This window comes from Taudactylus pleione, unplaced genomic scaffold (genome assembly GCF_031769625.1).
Source record: "Taudactylus pleione unplaced genomic scaffold, aTauple2 ptg000520l, whole genome shotgun sequence".
Lineage (NCBI taxonomy): Eukaryota > Metazoa > Chordata > Amphibia > Anura > Myobatrachidae > Taudactylus > Taudactylus pleione.
The window spans coordinates 9001087-9019779 of record NW_028284922.1 but is presented as its reverse complement, the minus strand read 5'-3'; the positions used below and the strand labels follow the sequence as shown (position 1 = coordinate 9019779).

Sequence of the window (18693 nt, the reverse complement as noted above, 5' to 3'; positions counted from 1 at the left end):
GCATCTTCGGGCTTCTAAGCGTCTGGACGTCAGCCGTAGAGACAAGTAGTGGCTGAGTATTCTGCCCGGGGTTTGCTAGAGCCTTCTGGTGTGCGTCCTGGGTGTTGCCATGTTGATTAGTGTCATCTGATCAGTATTCTCCTATGGTAGTTCTGCGGTCGGTCAGCTGCTGTCTCTGGCCAATGACCAGCTACCAAGGGGTATATTAGGGTACTTCTGGTAGCAGGAAGTTGCCTGTAAAACTTTGCTCCTATTGTGGTTTTCTACTGTGTCTGTGTCCCAGGCTCCGCAGTGTTCCTTTCCAGTGTACTCGCTTCGTGTCTGCTGTTGCCATCGCTATTCGGCATCTCATATGAAGTGCTGGTTATCACCACTACTCAGCGTCTCATATCAAGTGTTGGTTATCATTGCTATTAGCATATAAAATCTTCAAAGTATCCTTCTCCGCTCCTCGGTTTCTGGATCTATTGTATCCATTTCTCCAGCCTTGTCAGTGCTTCTATATAGTCCTCCCATATCTATCTCCGTGTTTTCTCCAGGTACCTGCCCCAGGGGCCATAACCTGTTCACCTGGTGCAGCAAAATCCACATTCCGATTGGAGGGGTCAATGGTGAAGACCATCAGGTGAACTAAACTCCGCGCCTTGGCTAGGTCTCACCAACACCTGGGAGAGAAGTATGAAGAGGATACATATATTGCATTCCCCTTTCTTTTCACTCTCCGGTCCGTGTCCCAACTACTGAAGCCATTAAACACTGGGGCTTTACAGTTTGTACAGGTCAAATGGAAGCCGCCGGGTCTCAGGGTGACGGAGGCCTTCAGAATATTCTCTCTCGCTTGGAGGCACAAGAGACCGCTCAGCAACACATGAGACGACATCTCCAGGAAGTCTCCAATCAACTTTCTTCCATTTTTTCAGTGCTATCCGTTTCTGGTCCCCCTCAACACGCATCCACAAGTCCTCCAGTGGTCCCTTTTTGTATCTAAATCTTGCCTTCAATTAGTTCCTCCCAATCATTTTGATGGTACCCCAAAAATTGTAAGGGTTTTATTAATCAATGCGAGATCCATTTCGAATGTTTACCCCAAAATTTTCCCACCTTCAGGTCCATGGTTGCAGTTGTTATCTCTCTCCTGTCTGGAACAGCCTTGGAATGGGTCTCACCCCTGTGGGAGTGAGCTGACCCATTGGTCTCTACTTATGAAAATTTAATTAAAGCCTTTCGGTGAATTTTTGATGAACTTGGAAGGTCCATTTCTACATCCTCAGATCTTCTGCAACTCTGGCAGGGTTCTCGTTCAGTAGTTCAATATGTAGTTTAATTTCAGACTATAGCTTCTGAACTGCAATGCAATGACACAGCTATCAAGGCAGCTTTCTTGTACAGTTTTTCAGAGAGAATGAAGGATGACCTAGCTTCCCGGGACTTGCCAGAAACACTTGCTGATCTCATGTCTCTGTGTATTAAGATTGACCTAAGACATCAGTAAAGGCAAGTTAATCGGGGACATGTAGTCCGGACTCACGTTTTACCATCTCTTGTTTTTGCTGTTCGACATCCATCTTCTCCTCGACAAGACGAACCCATGCAAGTCAACAAGGCTCGTTTAACTCCTACTGAACGGAGTCATCGTATGCTCAAACAACTCTGCTTGTATTGTGCTAAACCTGGTTCACCTCCTGAAGTCTTGCCCGCTGTTGTCGGGAAACGCCAAACCTTAATCATTCCAGGAGGATTTCATTAAGGGGTAACGTCTAAATCCTCTCAGTTAATAATAGATCCATTGTTACCAGTTGTGCTTGCAGTGAGATCGCACACTGAAAATGTTCTCGCTCTGATGCTGCAGGGAATTTTTTATCCAGTTTTGTCGTCCAAAAACTAAAAATTCCAGTCAGTTCTCTTCAAAACAATTTAGTCCTCTCGGGCGTAGATGGAAGTACTCTCCAAAACGGAATCATTTCTTCAAAGTTTGTTCCAGTATGTCTTCAAATTGGTGCCCTACACCAGGAGTTGATTGCATTTTTTATTCTACCAAGTTGTAGCCATAATATTGTTCTCGGGTTACCCTGGTTAAAACTTCACAACAGCACTATAGATTGGTCTTCTATGCAAATATTGGCATGGAGTTCTCATTGTCAAAATAAATGTATTTCCAAAGTAACTCCTATCCAGTCTCTGATATCTGTCTCCAATTCAACACCTATTCCAGAACCATATGTGGACTTTTCTGATGTTTTTTGCGAGAAAGCTGCAAACCAGTTGCCGCCCCATCACAAGTGGGTTTGTGGCATAGATTTAATCCCTGGAAAACTTTTCCACAAGGTCGCATATATCCTCTCTCAGTACCTGAGACATCAGCCATGTCTGATTGCATTCAGGAGAACCTATAGAAAGGGTTATTAGACCTTCCTCGGCATCGGCTTGTGCGGGTTTAATTTTTGTTGAAAAAAAAGATGGTGGTCTCAGGCCCTGTATCGATTATAGAAGTCTCAACGACATTACTTTTAAGAACAGTTACCTACTTCCTCTCATCTTGGAGTTATTAGATCAAGTTCATGGAGCCTCTGTTTTTACTAAGCTTGACATGCGTGGTGCATATAACCTCATCCACATATGTGAAGGGGACGAATGGAAAACTGCCTTCAACACTAGAGATGGACACTTTGAAAATCTGGTGATGCCATTCAGCTTGTGTAACGCTCGAGCAGTCTTGCAAGAGTATGTTAATGATATCTTTAGAGACATCCTCTACTCTTTCGTTGTAGTATACTAAGATGACATTTGAATATTTTCCAGAGATTTACAAACACATCGTCAGCATGTTAGAGAAGTCCTCTCTCAAGAAAACATCACTTATATGGAAAAGCTTCCAAGTGTATCTTCAAAATGCCCTCGATGCCCTTTCTTGGTCATATTCGGTGAATCTCTGCAGATGGATCTTGGAAAATGAAGTGCCATTCAGGATTGGCCTCAACCAACCACTTTAAAAGGGATCAAACAATTCTTGGGGTTCTCCAACTATTATTGGAGGTTAATTTTTAATTTTTCGACTGTGGTTTCTCCCATTACTACTCTCACGAAAAAAGGGGCAAATCCTGCACTTTGGCTTCCCTCCGCTATAAGGGCTCTTCAGGCTCTTAAGGGGCTTTTTCTTCTGCCCCCATATTAATACAACACGATTTGGAAAAGCCTTTTACAGTTGTAGTTTATGCATCATCTGCTGGTGTTGGAGCGGTTCTTTCTCAATTCACCACAGACGGCCAAAGTCATACTTGTGGTTTCTTCTCAAAGAAAATTTTCTTCCGCAGAAAAGAATTACACTATCGGATATCAGGAGCTGCTGGCCATGAAATTGGCCTTAGAGGAGTGGAGACACATTCTTGAGGGGGCCAAATTTCCATTTACCATTGTTTCGGACCATAAAAATTTGTTATACTTGAAAACAGCAAAAAAACATAATCCTAGGCAAGCTCGCTGTTCACTTTTTTTTCCTGCTTTGATTTTAAGGTTGTGTTCTGGCCTGGAAGTCTTAATAAAAAAGCTGATGCCTTATCTCATTAATTTTTATCTCACGAGGAGGATGAAAAGGATTCAAAAACACAACCTATTCTACAACCTACAGTCTTTGCTCAGAATCAACTTAACTCTCCACCTCCAGGGAAGTTTTTTGTTACTCCCAATCTTCGTAAACAACTATTAACTTGGGCCCATACCTCTTTGTTTGCTGGTCATTTGGAGGTTCTCAAGACCATTAACCTTCTCCAACGTTCAACTTGGTGACCATTAATGTATTCTGACATGAAGGAATTCATTGCTTCTTGTGCCCAGTGTGCTCAACATGAAACGCCCCGGAGGAAAATACAGGGACTTTTTCGGCCTTTACCTATTCCCACCCGACCCTGGTCCCACTTATCCATGAATTTTATTACGGATCTGCCTGCGTCTAAAGGTTTCAACACCATCAGGGTAGCGGATGACCATTTTTCCAAGATGGAACACTTTGTTCCACTTGTTGGACTTCCATCTGCCCCTCAGTTGGCCAAAATCTTCATTCAAGAAGTCTTCTGGTTGCATGGCCTCCCATCCAAAATTGTGTCTGACAGAGGACATTGGACATTCATAGGGAGGTTTTCTGTTCTTCTTGTCACATCAAGTTAAAGTTCTCTTCATCTTATCAACTATAGACTAACGGGCAAACAGATCGAGTAAATCAAGAACTTGAAACCTTCATCAGACTGTTTGTATCCTCCTCTCAGAATGATTGGGTAGATCTTCTGTCGTGGACAGAATTTGCTCACAACTTCCGTTACCACATTTCTACCGATTCCACCACTTTTTTTCACAGTTTTTGGGAGACATCCTAGAGTACCAGAATTTCAAAGTTTGCCACCTTTGGAGGTACCAGCAGTCTCTAATCTTCTGACATCCTACTCTGATATCTGGAAGAAGGTTCATATTTCTTTGAAAAAGACCTCAAGCAATTACAAGTGATTTGCAGACCGGAAACGCACAGCGGTGCCTTTACTAAAATCCGGTGATAAAGTTTGGCTTTCCACTAAAAATATCAGGATGAGGGGGCGTGGCCTGGAGTAGCTTGGTGTAGGCAGCATTTTACCAGCTCTCCCGCATATATCCTGAAAATATCCTTGTCAGTTAAATATTCTGGCTTTATGGACGCTACCAGAGTTGGTTAATACCGTCTGCCTCCTTTGGTGCACCGTGTTAGATTCCTGTCCTGGCGATTTACATTGTATCTCCCCGGAGCTGAAGTTGGCCTGTCCATCCTGCCTGCGGTCCAGTGCCTCTGTCCTTGCTCTAGGTCTCTGCTGCTGCTGTTCGGGTTGATACTTACCTGCCGGTCTCTCAGACTGCGACTCTGGTGCTCCGGGACCTCCGCTGTCGGTTCTCTGCAGGCTTTGCCTCACACTGCCTGTTTGAGCTGTGCTGGAAGTGGTCGCTGCCATTTTGGACTTCTCCCTGATCTGCCTTTGCGACTTTGTAGTCTCCTCTGGAACGCTGCTCCTGGTAAGGCTGTTACCCTTTTAGTGGGCCTCGTGTTGTTGGCTGGGATATCATCCTCCTGCTGCCCATCGTGGGATTCTCCTTCTGGCCCCAACATATGTAAGGGCTGATGGCCATCTATCATCTGATGCACCTGGTGGTGAAGTTTACGAAGTGCTGGTGATATCGGCCATTTTGAGCTCTCCTATCCGGGTACGTCTCTTGGTCTTGAGCTCTGGTGGTGTACTATCCCTCCACCGCCTTGCCGCTGAGTGTTCATTTCTGCAGTACACATCCTGTTTCTCCTGCTGTAAAGGAATTCCTGCTCTGTGACATTTCTCCCTAAATATGGCTCTCTCTATGCAACAAATCCTTCAGGCTGTCAGGGCCTCTACTCAAAAGCTTCTTGCACAGCTCGACAATATACAGGCGGACACTCTTCCTTTATGTGTTACTCCTGAGAGATGCTGTGATGTGAATGAGCAACCTACACAACCAATTTCTGAAGTTGCAGTCATCACAGCTTTTACAACTGACTTCATCCAAAATGTATTCCTTCCAATGGATGTGATTAAATCTGAGTCTAATTGCTATCCTATTTTTGGGTGTTCTGAAGTTGCTGTTGTACCCCAGATGATTTGTCCTTTATCTCTATTGTGTGTGCTGAGATACCAGGGTTTACCACCCCAATATGCCTCTTCTGTTCCCCTTCATATGTGCCGAGATGGGACTGTCACTTCAAATTCACCTTTTCAAGGGATAGAGTTGTGGCCAGACTAATACTACTATTTTGAAGCATGTTACTATGTTTAGTTGCTGGAAATTCTATATATCCTGGTGTTGTATGTTTAATTCAACTTTTCTCCTGGTTTTATTTAAGATCTGTATTGCCACTTCTCCAATGGAATGGTATATCCTGTTTTAGTCTTTACATTTTTTTTATTTTATGTGCGCTGCAACATCTGTATATCTGTGACATATATGCTGATTCATATGGGAATTGTTCCAGTTATGTATAGTATAGGAGAGTTGAGTTCTGCCCAGCTTAGGAGATGTGACTGGACTAATACTAGTATTTTGCAATATATTATTATGTTTATCTGTTGGTAATTTTATATATCCTGTTGAATGCTTCATTCAATTTTTTCCCTTTGTAATATGGGTATATTTCGGTTTGTAATCTATTGCTATCTGTCCGGTGGAATGTATTAAAATTTCTAATGTTGCGGGAGAGCTGGGGCTAGTCTGGCCTAGTTTAGGGCCATTAGTTTATTGCCCCTGTCATTTATATAATTATAATCCTTTAATTGGGCTGGGTTGGGGGGGGGTCAGGGCTGTTAGAGTAGTTAGTGGCGGGTTGAGAGTTAGGGGATCCAAGTGTGCCTGGGTTGGGGTTAGGTCATACAGGGTGGGGGGCTACGGGGAGGTTTGATTTTCTGGGGGGGGGTTCATATATATTATTTATACATTATATATCATAAGAAGTTTCCCAATAAACCATCTAGGTGTTCGGAGTCCACCCTAAAAGAGGGGCATACTGTCAGGATGCAGCCTGGATTGGCCGTTACGCACATCTGCGATGGCGTCTTCAGACTCCTGAGCGTCCGGACGTCAGCCGTAGAGACAAGTAATGGTTGAGTATTCTGCCCGGGGTCTGCTAGAGCCTTCTGGTGTGCGTCCTTTTTGCCACATTGCGGTCCTGGGTGCTGCCATGTTGGTTGGTGTCATCTGATCAGTATTCTCCTGTGGTAGTTCTGCAGTTGGTAAGCTGCTGTTTCTGGCCAATGACCAGCTACCAAGGGGTATATTAGGACACTTTCGGCAGCAGGAACTTCGCTCCTATAGTGGTTTTCTACTGTGCTTTTTCTACCTTTCGTCCCAGGCTCCACAGTGTTCCTTTCCAGTGTACTCGCTTCATGTCTGCTGTTACCAACGCTATTCAGCGTCTCATATCAAGTGCTGGTTATCACCGCTACTCAGCGTCTCATATCAAATGCTGGTTATCACCGCTACTCAGCATCTCATGTCAAGTGTTGATTTCCACCGCTATTCAACATCTCAATCAAGTACCGGTTACCATCGCTATTCAGTGTCTCATATTAAGTGCTGATTATCATCACTATTCAGTGTCTCATATCAAGTGCTGATCACCGCTATTCAAAATCTCATATCAAGTACTGGTTACCATTGCTATTCAGTGTCTCATATCAAGTGCTGGTTATCACAGCTATTCAACATCTCATATCAAGTACTGGTTACCATCGCTACTTCAGCATTTCATATCAAGTACTGGTTACCATCGCAATTCAGTGTCTCATATCAAGTGCTGATTACCATGACTATTCAACATCTCATAGCATGTGCTGATTACCATCGCTCTTCAACATCTCATATCAAGTAATGATTACCATCAGTATTCAGTGTCTCATATCAAGTGCTGATTATCATTGCTATTAGCATATCAAGTCTCCAAAGTATCCTTCTCCGCTCATCGGTTTCTGGATATATTGTATCCATTTCTCCTGCCTTGTCAGTGCTTATATAGTCCTCCCATATCTATCTCCGTGTTTTCTCCATGTACCTGCCCCAGGGGCCGCGACCTGTTCAACTGGTGCAGCAAAATCTACATCGCGATTGGAGGGGTCAGTGGTGAAGACCATCAGGTACACTAGACTCCGCGCATTGGGGTAGGTCTCGCCAACACCTGGGAGAGATGTATGAAGAGGGCATATATATTGCCTTCCTGTTTCTTGTCACCCACTACCCTTAGCCCTCTGGTCCGTGTCCCAACTACTGAAGCCATTAAACACCCGGGCTTGACACAATCCCTCCTCCTTCCCGCAGGACATAGCGGCCCACAGATGGGGCAGTTCCTCGGAAATCTGGACAGTTGGGAGTCCTGCAAAACAAAATAGAGGCAGACAGTGTTTGGGAGAAACTAATGTTCATATGCATGCATCCTATAAAATTACTAAGAACTGGTCACTAAAACATATGTCTAATTTCATAAGGCTAATTACCCTCCATTGTTTAGGGCTATTGACCAGGATTCGATACAATGGACAAGGTAGTTTATACCTTTAAGTGGGCCACATAATGCGCTTAAGATGTTTGTCATTCCTAAATTGTTGTACTTTCTTCAGACTCACCCCATTGCAGTGCTCTATTGCGTATTTATCTCTCTTCGATCATCTTACTGCAAATTTGAATGGAACGATATATAGCCGCACCTGCACAAAGATATTTTGGCAAAGCACTCGGTGGATGGGAACTGGGATTTCCTGTGCTCCATTAATACTATAAAGCTTGCCATTTAAGTCAGATGGTGACTTGGCATTCGCAGCACAACACTAAACGATGGGAGGATTTGGAGATTGGGCTGGCAGGTGTGTACTCGATGTCTTATCTGCCTTGGATTTTGCACAAACATATACCTAGACTCACCCTTTTAATCCCTATGGATGCTCTCATGCTCTACTATTGGGAAAGTCTTAACTAAAAGTTTCTTTGTTATGATTACCCCTCCCCTCGGACCCTGTTATGCAACCATCCCTTGCTCCTGCCAGGACAATCACCCCTCATGGCATCTATTTAGGCTGCTGCAGGTATTATTCACTGCAGACATGTCATCTGTAAATTTGCCCCTCAGACTTTTGCGAATGTTCAGGAGCGACTATCTGTCCCCCACTCACACTTTGGCCTATTTCTCCTAATTTGTTCTGTTGTATCTTCCTCACTCACATTCACTCCCCCTCACCCCCATTATCATTTGAACGGCTTTGCATATACAGACCCATTCATAGAGGTACCATATCCTACTTATACCACTCTATCCTAACTTTAGAGGGCCCTCATCTAACTGCTCATGAAAATGCATGGGAGTTGGACTTCCCCTCTTGGTGATGACACATGGCCTACCATACACTCTGTGATAACTTGGGGTAATTAGCTCGTTAGAGTGGTGTCAGTGGTGCAGTGATTAGGTGCAGAATTAGAGTCCACACATGGCATTCCAGTAAAATAAATGAAAATGGTGCTTTTACAGCATTATAATCAGGAAACAGAAATAGAAAGTAACAAACAACCTAGCCCTCACTTAGGGCACTAGCTCACTTCTTGAACCCTCTCTATCAAGGTGCAGTTAGTCTGCCAATAAAGTCTCTGCCTACTTCTCTGCAGGTCTATCGCCGGCTCCAGCCTGGCTTGGCTGCCACAGCTACACAAACACAGTCAGTCCTGGTGGCCTTTCCTGTATCATACAGATATAGGCCCTTGCTTCCTCAGCCTGCAGCTTCACTGCTTTAATGTCACACAGTCTGAGAGTTTTGTGGTCCCCCCTTGCCTCCTGCAAGGTCCAGACACAGGCCTCCTGGCCCCCAATGGATCGCTTAGCTTCACTGGGCTCTCTGGCTGCCACAGTCCCACATAGACTGTTTCCAACAGCAGCCTGACTGGTCTGCCTTCTCATCAGTCCACACTTGAGCTCTCTCCACAAGGCAGCCATTAGGCATCTTCCCACAATGCTTTTCTACTCTGTGTGGGCGGATCTGTCCTGCCCCACACAGAATCTGCTGCTCACCAGCGCCATCTCTTGTGATATTGCCACAACTCAAATGTTTCTACGTGCACTATAAGTGTGGCCATCAGGGAGAAGTGCTCACCAGGTGGTACTTCATGAATGCCTCCACCAAAGCTATCTTAATGCCCATGACCTGTGTTGGAGACAGCGTGGACACAATGGCTTATATTTTAATCTTTAGCAGACATGGCCAAACATTGCCTCATATTGGAAATGGTTCAGTCACTGGTCTCTTCTGTGGTGGCCCTCAACGTCATACTTTCACCAGTTAATCTATTAAATTTGTTTTACATCTTTCTTGTGCTGCGAAATATGAATTGGATCACTATAGAAAGATCCTTATCCTCCCTCTCATCGGGAATTGTTGAACAGGATTTGGTTCGTAGCTAAAATGGAATATATTACTAGCATTCCTAACAATACAGTGGACAAGTTTCACTAGGTTTTATCCCCTTGTTACACTTATCATAATAAGACTCATCCTAGCATTGAGTAACTGGTTAATATGTAGTTCCATGTCCAAGTCCTCTTCTCTCACTCCCTTTGCTCACTTCCATCACTTCCCTCCACCCGCCCTCACACGCCCTTTCCTTTGTTTCATATCCCCCTCTCTCCATTCTCCCTGAGATGCCTAGATCCCCCTTTAACTATTCCTACGACTTTTCCCACTCCCATTGGCCACTTGGCCCTGTGGCATATGACTCCCAGTTGCTTATTAGTTTCCTCTTTTTCTTATTGTTAGGGACATTTTTTTTAGTCTATCTGGGGTTAGTCTCACCTTTCCCAGTATTGCTGCTTTAAATTAAATTTTATGTTGTTCAAGCCATTTGTGATTATATTTCACTTTTTATCACCCTTGTCAGGTTCTATTGGCATTGTGACTGTAATTATATTTTACAAAACCTCATAATATAATGTATCTTAAAATTTTTAGGTTTTTTTATACTTAGAACTGATTATATCGCTAAAGCATGAAACATTATGTGACACTATATCAGCTGAGTTCACAATATATCTATCTTTATGATGTGTATATAAGGTTAAATAAATTAAATCCGTTTAACCATGAAAAATAATTAAATAGTTCATAATGTAACAATTCAATATAGTTTTTCTTTTGTCAGCCACCTTTTTCCTTAAATCTCTGTCAGGGGGGGTTATTCATCAACACTAAAATAAAGTTTTTTAAGGACATTTTCCTTAAATAACGTTATTTTAGTATTCATGAAGTATCTTACTATCAGTGATATCTCCTGGTTAAGTCCCCCTGCGTTATTTTCCACACTCCCCATAAATTAGTAATGTGGATGTAGAAATTATGGTATTCATCAAATTCTGAAAATTATGTATTTTCGGAATTTGATGGAGGTACTATCCGCCACTGTGAGGTGGCGAATAGCAGGTGAGACTTACCTGCTACCAGCTGGACAGGTCCTCCGCAGCTCCCTCCGGCGCTCTGTTCTTTTCTCTGGCTCCAGTGGTTGCTCGGACAACTGTGTTCTCCCAGCAGAACACAATAAAGTTTAGAAAAAAAAAAACACGTTTTTTTTTCTTTCTAAACTGTACTTTGGTCTGCTGGGAGACCATGTATCAGACCAGCAGGAAGGAGCCGGAGGCTGCTGCGCGGGCAGGTAAGTGCAGGACGGGGGGGAGGTGAGCGGAGGGGGGGGTTTGGGGGGGGTACACAAAATTACCGCAGCTGTAAGTAGTGCTGTGCATGCGCTGGTTTTATGAATGTAACAGCGCATGCGCAGCACGGATTCCTGCTGCGGTAAGTTAGTGTAGATAGGGAAAACTATCTATTTCCCAAAAAGCTGTCATCGCTTAGAGCCGGAAGCTCACTGGGGCTTGTGGCAGACTAGACCCTACCACAAGGGTCTCATCGCAAACCCGATGGTCGTGACCATCGTGACCATCATCTGGCCGCCCGCTAAAGCTGTGGGTGGTCACCCGCAGCTTAGCGAGCGACCAGGAGGCCGGGTAGAAAACATAAAAGCATCCGCCCTGATTCAGAGCGAGTGCTCGCTTTCTGCGAGCGCTTCTGAATCAGGCCCTTTATCTCCTATTCCCCTGATGTTTACAGGATCACACAACTTTAGTGACCAACTTTCATTTTGCTATGACTGCTACATTTAATGCTGACTCATTCTTTCTATCACGCTTGCATGATGAAATACCACTTTGTTCATTTGATTTTCACTCTGAAGCTTTATATTTCACCTTGTGGCACTTGAAACATTTGTACCTGGGTCTTTTGGGTTTTACACCCTTGATAGAATTCTCAGCATTGGTCTCAACAGGTCTTGAAACTGCAGTAGCTTGGCCATAAATCTCCACAGATAGCTTGGTTGGCTACAAAGCTACTATTAGAAAATCATACTCTGGCATAAGGTTTTGCAGCATCGCTATTGCAACCTCCTTGTCATCTACTTGTATGCTTACTGATGTGAATTGCTGAGATATAGACAGCATTCTATCTGTAAATTAGCTTAGTGCCATACAGAGTGCAGCTCAGGTGGATTCGTCTCATTAAGTCTTTGTCTTCATAAGACATCTGCAATGCTATCCAAATTTTGTATGCCATCACTTTCCCTTGAATAATGGAATACACAAGCTGCTCTACAGCTAAACCTGTGGTCTCCATGGCTCTATCCATATCATCTGGATTGGGTTTGCCCCTGGGATAGTAATTTTCCATAATTTTGACCACTTTAACTGCATCTGCATTGCGGACTTCCATGTAGCATAGTTCTCTGAACCCACTAACTTTGCAAAATTCATACTGGCTTGCGCGCTAATAGAGGTCTTTTCTATATTCACTCAAATCCTTTTATTACGTGTCGCTGCAGCTGTATTCTTGGTATTGTTATTCTGCAATTGCTGGAGGCCTGGGCCGATAACCTATTGGCAGATCCTATATTTGTTGGTAAATGCAAGTGATCCTATGTGTGTCCATCTCACTGGGGAGACTCTCAGGCATGTCCATCCTGTATGGAGGATGTAGCTGAAGTCGTGCGGTGAATACACTCATGCGCAGTAGTGCATGGGGGTCAGAGGTCATGCAGTGATGTGCCCCCTGCACTACAGGGGAAAAGGACACAGTGCAGGGCGAGCTCCTCTAGCAGTATATACATTTGTGTCCACTGTACTTAGCTTACACTTCTTCATTACTTCCTCAATCAGGCCACACTACACATGAAGTCAGGTGCAAATTGGCATATTTCAGTAAAAGTAAATGTGCTGAGCGCCCTATGGTTCTTACGGGATGTAGTCATAGTTTCAACACCACAGTATTGACAGTTATGATGTCAAAATTGTTGAAATGTTGACATCAACATGTTGGCATCTGCAGAATTTTGACATGTTCACAACTGGACTGGCTGGAGGGTTAGGATTAGGCACTAGGATGATAGTTAGATTTAGGGTCAGAGATTAGTTATACTCACCACCAGAAGCTCTGTCCAAGATCCCTTTGAAGTCATTATCACATGGCCGCTGGACCCAGAAGACACTGCTGGAGCCACCAGACCAGCCTAACCAGGTGTGTCACCACTAGACCACCAGGGACCTTTTGTCAATATTCTAATGAATGTCAACATGATGAATGTAGCCAAAATATACTATGGTTATTATAGAACTGTCCCAACACAAACTCCTACCCTCGCTATAAATCTAGATGCAAGTCAATTTGAATTGAATTAAAAAATAATATAATAAAGAAGATATACAGTTGCATATTTTGTGGATCACTGCGGAAATTCTTTCAAACTTTTTCACACTATTTTTTATTTATACTGAGGAAATTGTATGTGGTTGAAATGTGACTATATAATGTACAGTATTCATGTTTGAAACATTTCTTTCATGTCACACCTGCAGGACACATTGCACACTCCTGATGATATCCCACTTTCAAATGAAGTTTTGGAATTTGCAGGAAAAACAGAATTATATCTGGGACTAGGTAGAAATTCTACACATGATCGTCTCGCCTTACAGGTAGGATACAGACTAGAACTTTGTTCCTATTACAACATATATTGAAACATACAGTATATTGTATTTTTTTCATGTAATATTTCACATATATTTTAACCCCTTTTTTCAACACTCATTAATTAGTCTTACACATCTGTACTTTACACTGCACTGTCACTCTTTTTCCATTTTTCGTGTGATGCCCTGGGGGGGTCCTGGGCTGGATGTTTTTCGGGGTGCACTGCGCCCCGGACATGAACCTCCAAATGTTAGGGACTGCTAGTGACAGAGAAGTCGTGACGAGGCCTAGCAGCTTTCCATGTATTTGCAAATGCATGCAACTAATATCTCTGAATTTCTATGACCATATAGTCTTCATATATTGTTGCAAGTACTATTCAGTGTGCTGAGGAACAATAGGGGGTTAAACCCCCCTCCTTTTTCTACTTAGTATGACCCCTCCCTTTCATGCACCTGATTAGTTCTGCTACATTGACTGAGCAGCTGCCATTTTTGTTTGTGTGTCATAAGTCTGTTAAAGGGTGGTGTAACCCCAAAGTGCGCTCTACAAAAAATAAGCAATTCTTCTTTTTTTCTGTTTGTGTGTGAAATGTATGCGCAGTAGCCGCACGTGTCTCAACAAAGGAGCAGCGCCAAGCGTGTGCCTGTGTCATAAGTAAATGGTCAGCTGGCTCGTCTGTTAAAGGGTGGTGTAACCCTCAAAGTGCACTCCAAAAAAGTATAAAAAATTCTTCTTGTCTGTGTTGTGAATTGTATGCGCTGTAGCCGAACGTGCATCAACAAAGGAGCAGCTCCAAGCGTGCGCCTGTGTCATAAGTCTGTTAAAGGGTGGTGTAACCCCCAAAGTGCACTTAAAAAAAAATTAAAAATTCTTCTTTTCTGTGTTGTGAATTGTGTGCGCTGTAGCCGCACGTACATCAACAAAGGAGCAGCGCCAAGCATGCGCCTGTGTCATAAGTCTGTTAAAGGGTGGTGTAACCCCCAAAGTGCACGCCAAAATTTTTTTTAAATTCTTCTTTTCTGTGTTGTGAATTGTATGCGCTGTAGCCGAACGTGCATCAACAAAGGAGCAGCACCAAGCGTGTGCCTGTGTCATAAGTAAAGGGCCGGCTGGCTTATCTGTTAAAGGGTGGTGTAACCCCCAAAGTGCGCTACAAAATAAAAATTCTTATTTTCTGTGTTGTGAATTGTTTGTGCTGTAGCCGCATGTGCATCAACAAAGGAGCAGCGCCAACCGTGCGCCTGTGTCATAAGTCTGTTAAAGGGTGGTGTAACCCCCAAAGTGCACTCCAAAAAAAATAAAAAATTCTTCTTTTCTGTGTTTGTGTGCGCCTTAGCCGCACGTATATATCAATATAACATAAACAAAACTTTGTCCGATAAAAATAAAATAGGGAAAGATCAAGAACCACTTCCTCCTAGTGCTGAAGCTGCTGCCACTAGTCATAACATAGACGATAAAATGCCATCAACGTCGTCTGCCAAGGTCGATGACCAATGTCATAGTAGAGGGCATATAAAATCCCAAATGAGAAATTTCAGGAAAATTACCTTAAAAAAAAACATTTAAATCATCTGAGGAGAAACGTAAACTTGCCAATATGCCATTTACGACATGGAGTGGCAAGGAACGGCTAAGGTCTTTCCCTATGTTCATGACTAGTAATTCAGCTTCACATGACGATGGAAGCCCTCCTCCCATTACAAAAATCAAATGAGTTAAGCTGGCAAAAGCACAGCGAAGAACTGTGCGTTCTAAGAAGATATCACAAATCCCCAAGGAGAGTCCAAGCGTGGTGGCGGTTGCGATGCCTGACCTTCCCAACACTGGACGGGAAGAGGTGGCTCTTTCCACCATTTGCACGCCTTCTGCAACTGCTGGAAGGAGCACCCACAGTCCACTTGCTGATATGCAAATTGAAGATGTCACTGATGAAGTACAACAGGATGAGGATATTGGTGTAGCTGGCGCTGAGGAGGAAGTTGGCGAGGAGAATTCTGATGGCGATGTGGTTTGTTTAAATCAGGCTCCGGGGGAGACAGTTGTTGTCCGTAGGATGAAAAAGCCCATCACGGTCATGCCTGGGCAGAAGGCCAAACATTCCACCTCTTTGGTCTGGCAATATTTCTATCCAAATCCGGACAACTGTCTTGCCATATGTACCATATGTAAAGGTGAAATAAGTAGGGGTAGGGACGTTAACCACCTAGGAACATCCTCCCTTATACATCACCTGCAGCGCGTTCATAAAAAGTTACTGTCAAGTTCAGATACTTTGGCTAAGACCATAAGCAGTCCAGGGTCACCTAAATCCCTTTGTCCTGTTGTATCCAAGCGCCTGCAAACCACACCGTCAACTCCCTCCTCATCAATTTCCTCCTTAGTCAGGATCGGAAGTAGTCCTGCATCTCATGTCACTGGCATGACTGACTCTCCTATCCTAGCCTGCCGCTGCTGCTGTTGCTGCTGGGAGTCGTTCATCATCCCAGAGAGGAAGTAGGAACACCACTACTTTTACTAAACAATTGACCCTCCAACAGTCCTTAGCGAGGAGGATGAAGTACGACAGCAGTCATCCTGAAGCAAAACGGATAACTGAGGCCTTGACTGCTATGTTAGTGTTAGACGTGCGTCCGGTATCCGCCTTTAGTGCAGTGGGATTTAGACAGTTGATGGAGGTAGAGTGCCCCCGGTACCAAATCCCATCTAGATTCCACTAAACTAGGCAGGCGATACCGAGACTATACAGAAACGTCAGAAAAAGTGTCCTCAGTGTCCTAAAAAATGCGGTTGTACCCAATGTCCACTTAACCACGGACATGTGGACAAGTGGAACAGGGCAGACTAAGGACTATATGACTGTGACAGCCCACTGGGTAGATGTATCACCTTACGCAGCAATAACAGCAGCGTCACCAGTAGCAGCATCTCAGAAACGCCAGCTCGTTCCAAGGCAGGCTACGCTGTGTATCACCGGTTTCAGTAAGAGGCACACCGCCGACAACCTCTTAGAGAAACTGAGGGAATTCATCGCCCAGTGGCTTATCCCACTTAGACTCTCCTGGGGATTTGTGATATCTGACAACGCCACCAATATTGTGTGGGCTTTACATCTGGGCAAATTCCAGCACATCCCATGTTTTGCTCACACAATATATTTGGTGGTGCAGAATTTTCTGAAAAATGACAGGGGCGTGCAGGAGACGCTTTGGGTGGCCCGAAAAATTTCTGCCCACTTTCGCCATTCAACGACTGCATGCCGAAGATTGGATCGCCAGCAAACACTCTTGAACCTTCTCCGCCATCACCTGAAGCAAGAGGTTGTGATGCGGTGGAACTCAACCCTCTATATACTTCAGAGGATGGAGGAGCAGCAAAAGGCCATTCAAGCCTATACATCCACCTATGACATAGGCAAAGGAGGGGGTATGCACCTGACTCAAGTGCAGTGGAGAATGATTTCCGTGTTGTGCAAGGTTCTCCAGCCCTTCGAACTTGCCACACGTGAAGTCAGTTCAGACACTGCCAGCTTGGGTCAGGTCATTCCACTCATCAGGCTTTTGCAGAAGCAGCTGGGGAAAGTGAAGTAGGAGCTAAGATGGAGCGATTCCGCTCAGCATGTGGGACTTGTGGATGAAGCCCTTCATTCGCTTTGCCAGGATTCCAGGGTGGTCACTCTGTTGAAATCAGACCACTACATTTTGGCAACCGTGCTCGATCCTAGGTTTAAAGCTTACGTGGTGTCTCTCTTTTTGGCCGACACAAGCCTGCAGAGGTGCAAAGACCTGCTGGTGAAAACACTGTCAGCTGAAGCGGAACGTGACACGTCAACAGCTCCTTCTTCATTTTCTCCCGCAACTGGGTCTGCCAGGAAACAACTTAGGTATCCTAAGCAACCCGCTGGCAGTGATGCAGGGCAGGCAGGACCAAGTTTGGACATCTGGTCCAGACTGAAGGACCTGGCAACAATTTCTGACATGTCTACTGTCACTGCATATGATACTGTCACCATTGATAGAATGGTGGAGGATTCCATCAGTGACAGCATCCAAGTAGGCATGTCAGACAGTCCGTACCTTTACTGGCAGGAAAAAGAGGCAATTTGGAGGCCCCTGTACAAACTGGCTCTATCTTACCTGAGTTGCCCCCCCTCCAGTGTGTACTCCGATAGAGTGTTTAGTGCAGCCGGGAACCTTGTCAGCGAAAGGCGTAGGAGGTTGCTTAAACAAAATGTGGAGAAGATGATGTTCATCAAAATGAGTTATCAACTCTTCCAGGGAGACCAGCCTCCAGAACGTACAGAGGGACCTGTGGTGGTGGATTCCAGCGGGGACGAATTAATACTCTGTGAGGATGAGGATGTACACAACACTGAAGAGGGTGAGGAATCGGTGGATGAGGAGGATGAGGACGACAACTTGCCTCCGTAGAGCCAGTTTGTGCAGGGACAGATTAATTGCCAGCTTATTTTGTGGGGGCCCAAACGAACCAATCATTTCAGCCACAGTCGTGTGGCAGACCCTGGCGCTGAAATGATTGGTTTGTTAAAGTGTGCATGCCCTGTTTATACAACATAAGGGTGGCTGGGAGGGCCCAAGGACAATTCCATCTTGCACCTCGTTTTTTTCTTTGCATTATGTACTGTTTGGGGCCTAGTTTTTCAAACTGCCATCCTGTCTGCCACTGCAGTGTCACTCCTAGATGGGCCACGTGTTTGTGCCGCCCACTTGTCATCCAGCTACCTCGGTGCAACCTTTTAGTCTAAAAACAATATTGTGAGGTGTGAGGTGTTCACAATAGACTGGAAATGAGTGTAAATTAATGTTATTGAGGTTACTAATAGCATAGGAACAGAAAAACCCACAAATTCTGTGATTTTAGCTGTTTTTATGCTTTTTTCCCAAAAAAATACAGATCAAAGACACAAAACCCAGAACCAAAAACACGGAAGGGGGGTTTTGGCAAAACCAATCCAGATCCAAAACACGAAGAAAGATCCAAAACCAAAACACGAAAAGTGGCCGGTGCACACCCCTAGTGTATATATAGTGCACAAGTGACATTTGTATATGATACATTTCCAAACAAATGTAGCACCTTTATTTTAGGC

The 18693-nt window shown here is 44.3% G+C and overlaps 1 protein-coding gene across 3 annotated transcripts in view; it reads left to right on the top strand.

The window, feature by feature from the left end:
- Positions 1-18693, top strand: part of LOC148501331 (uncharacterized) — a 276950-nt gene that overhangs the window by 89824 nt on the left and 168433 nt on the right. For all 3 annotated transcript variants that reach the window (XM_088450639.1, XM_088450638.1, XM_088450640.1), the window contains exon 9: positions 13463-13582. In XM_088450639.1, coding sequence (XP_088306765.1) covers positions 13463-13582 — 120 coding nt within the window. The remainder of the gene's footprint in view (positions 1-13462; positions 13583-18693) is intronic.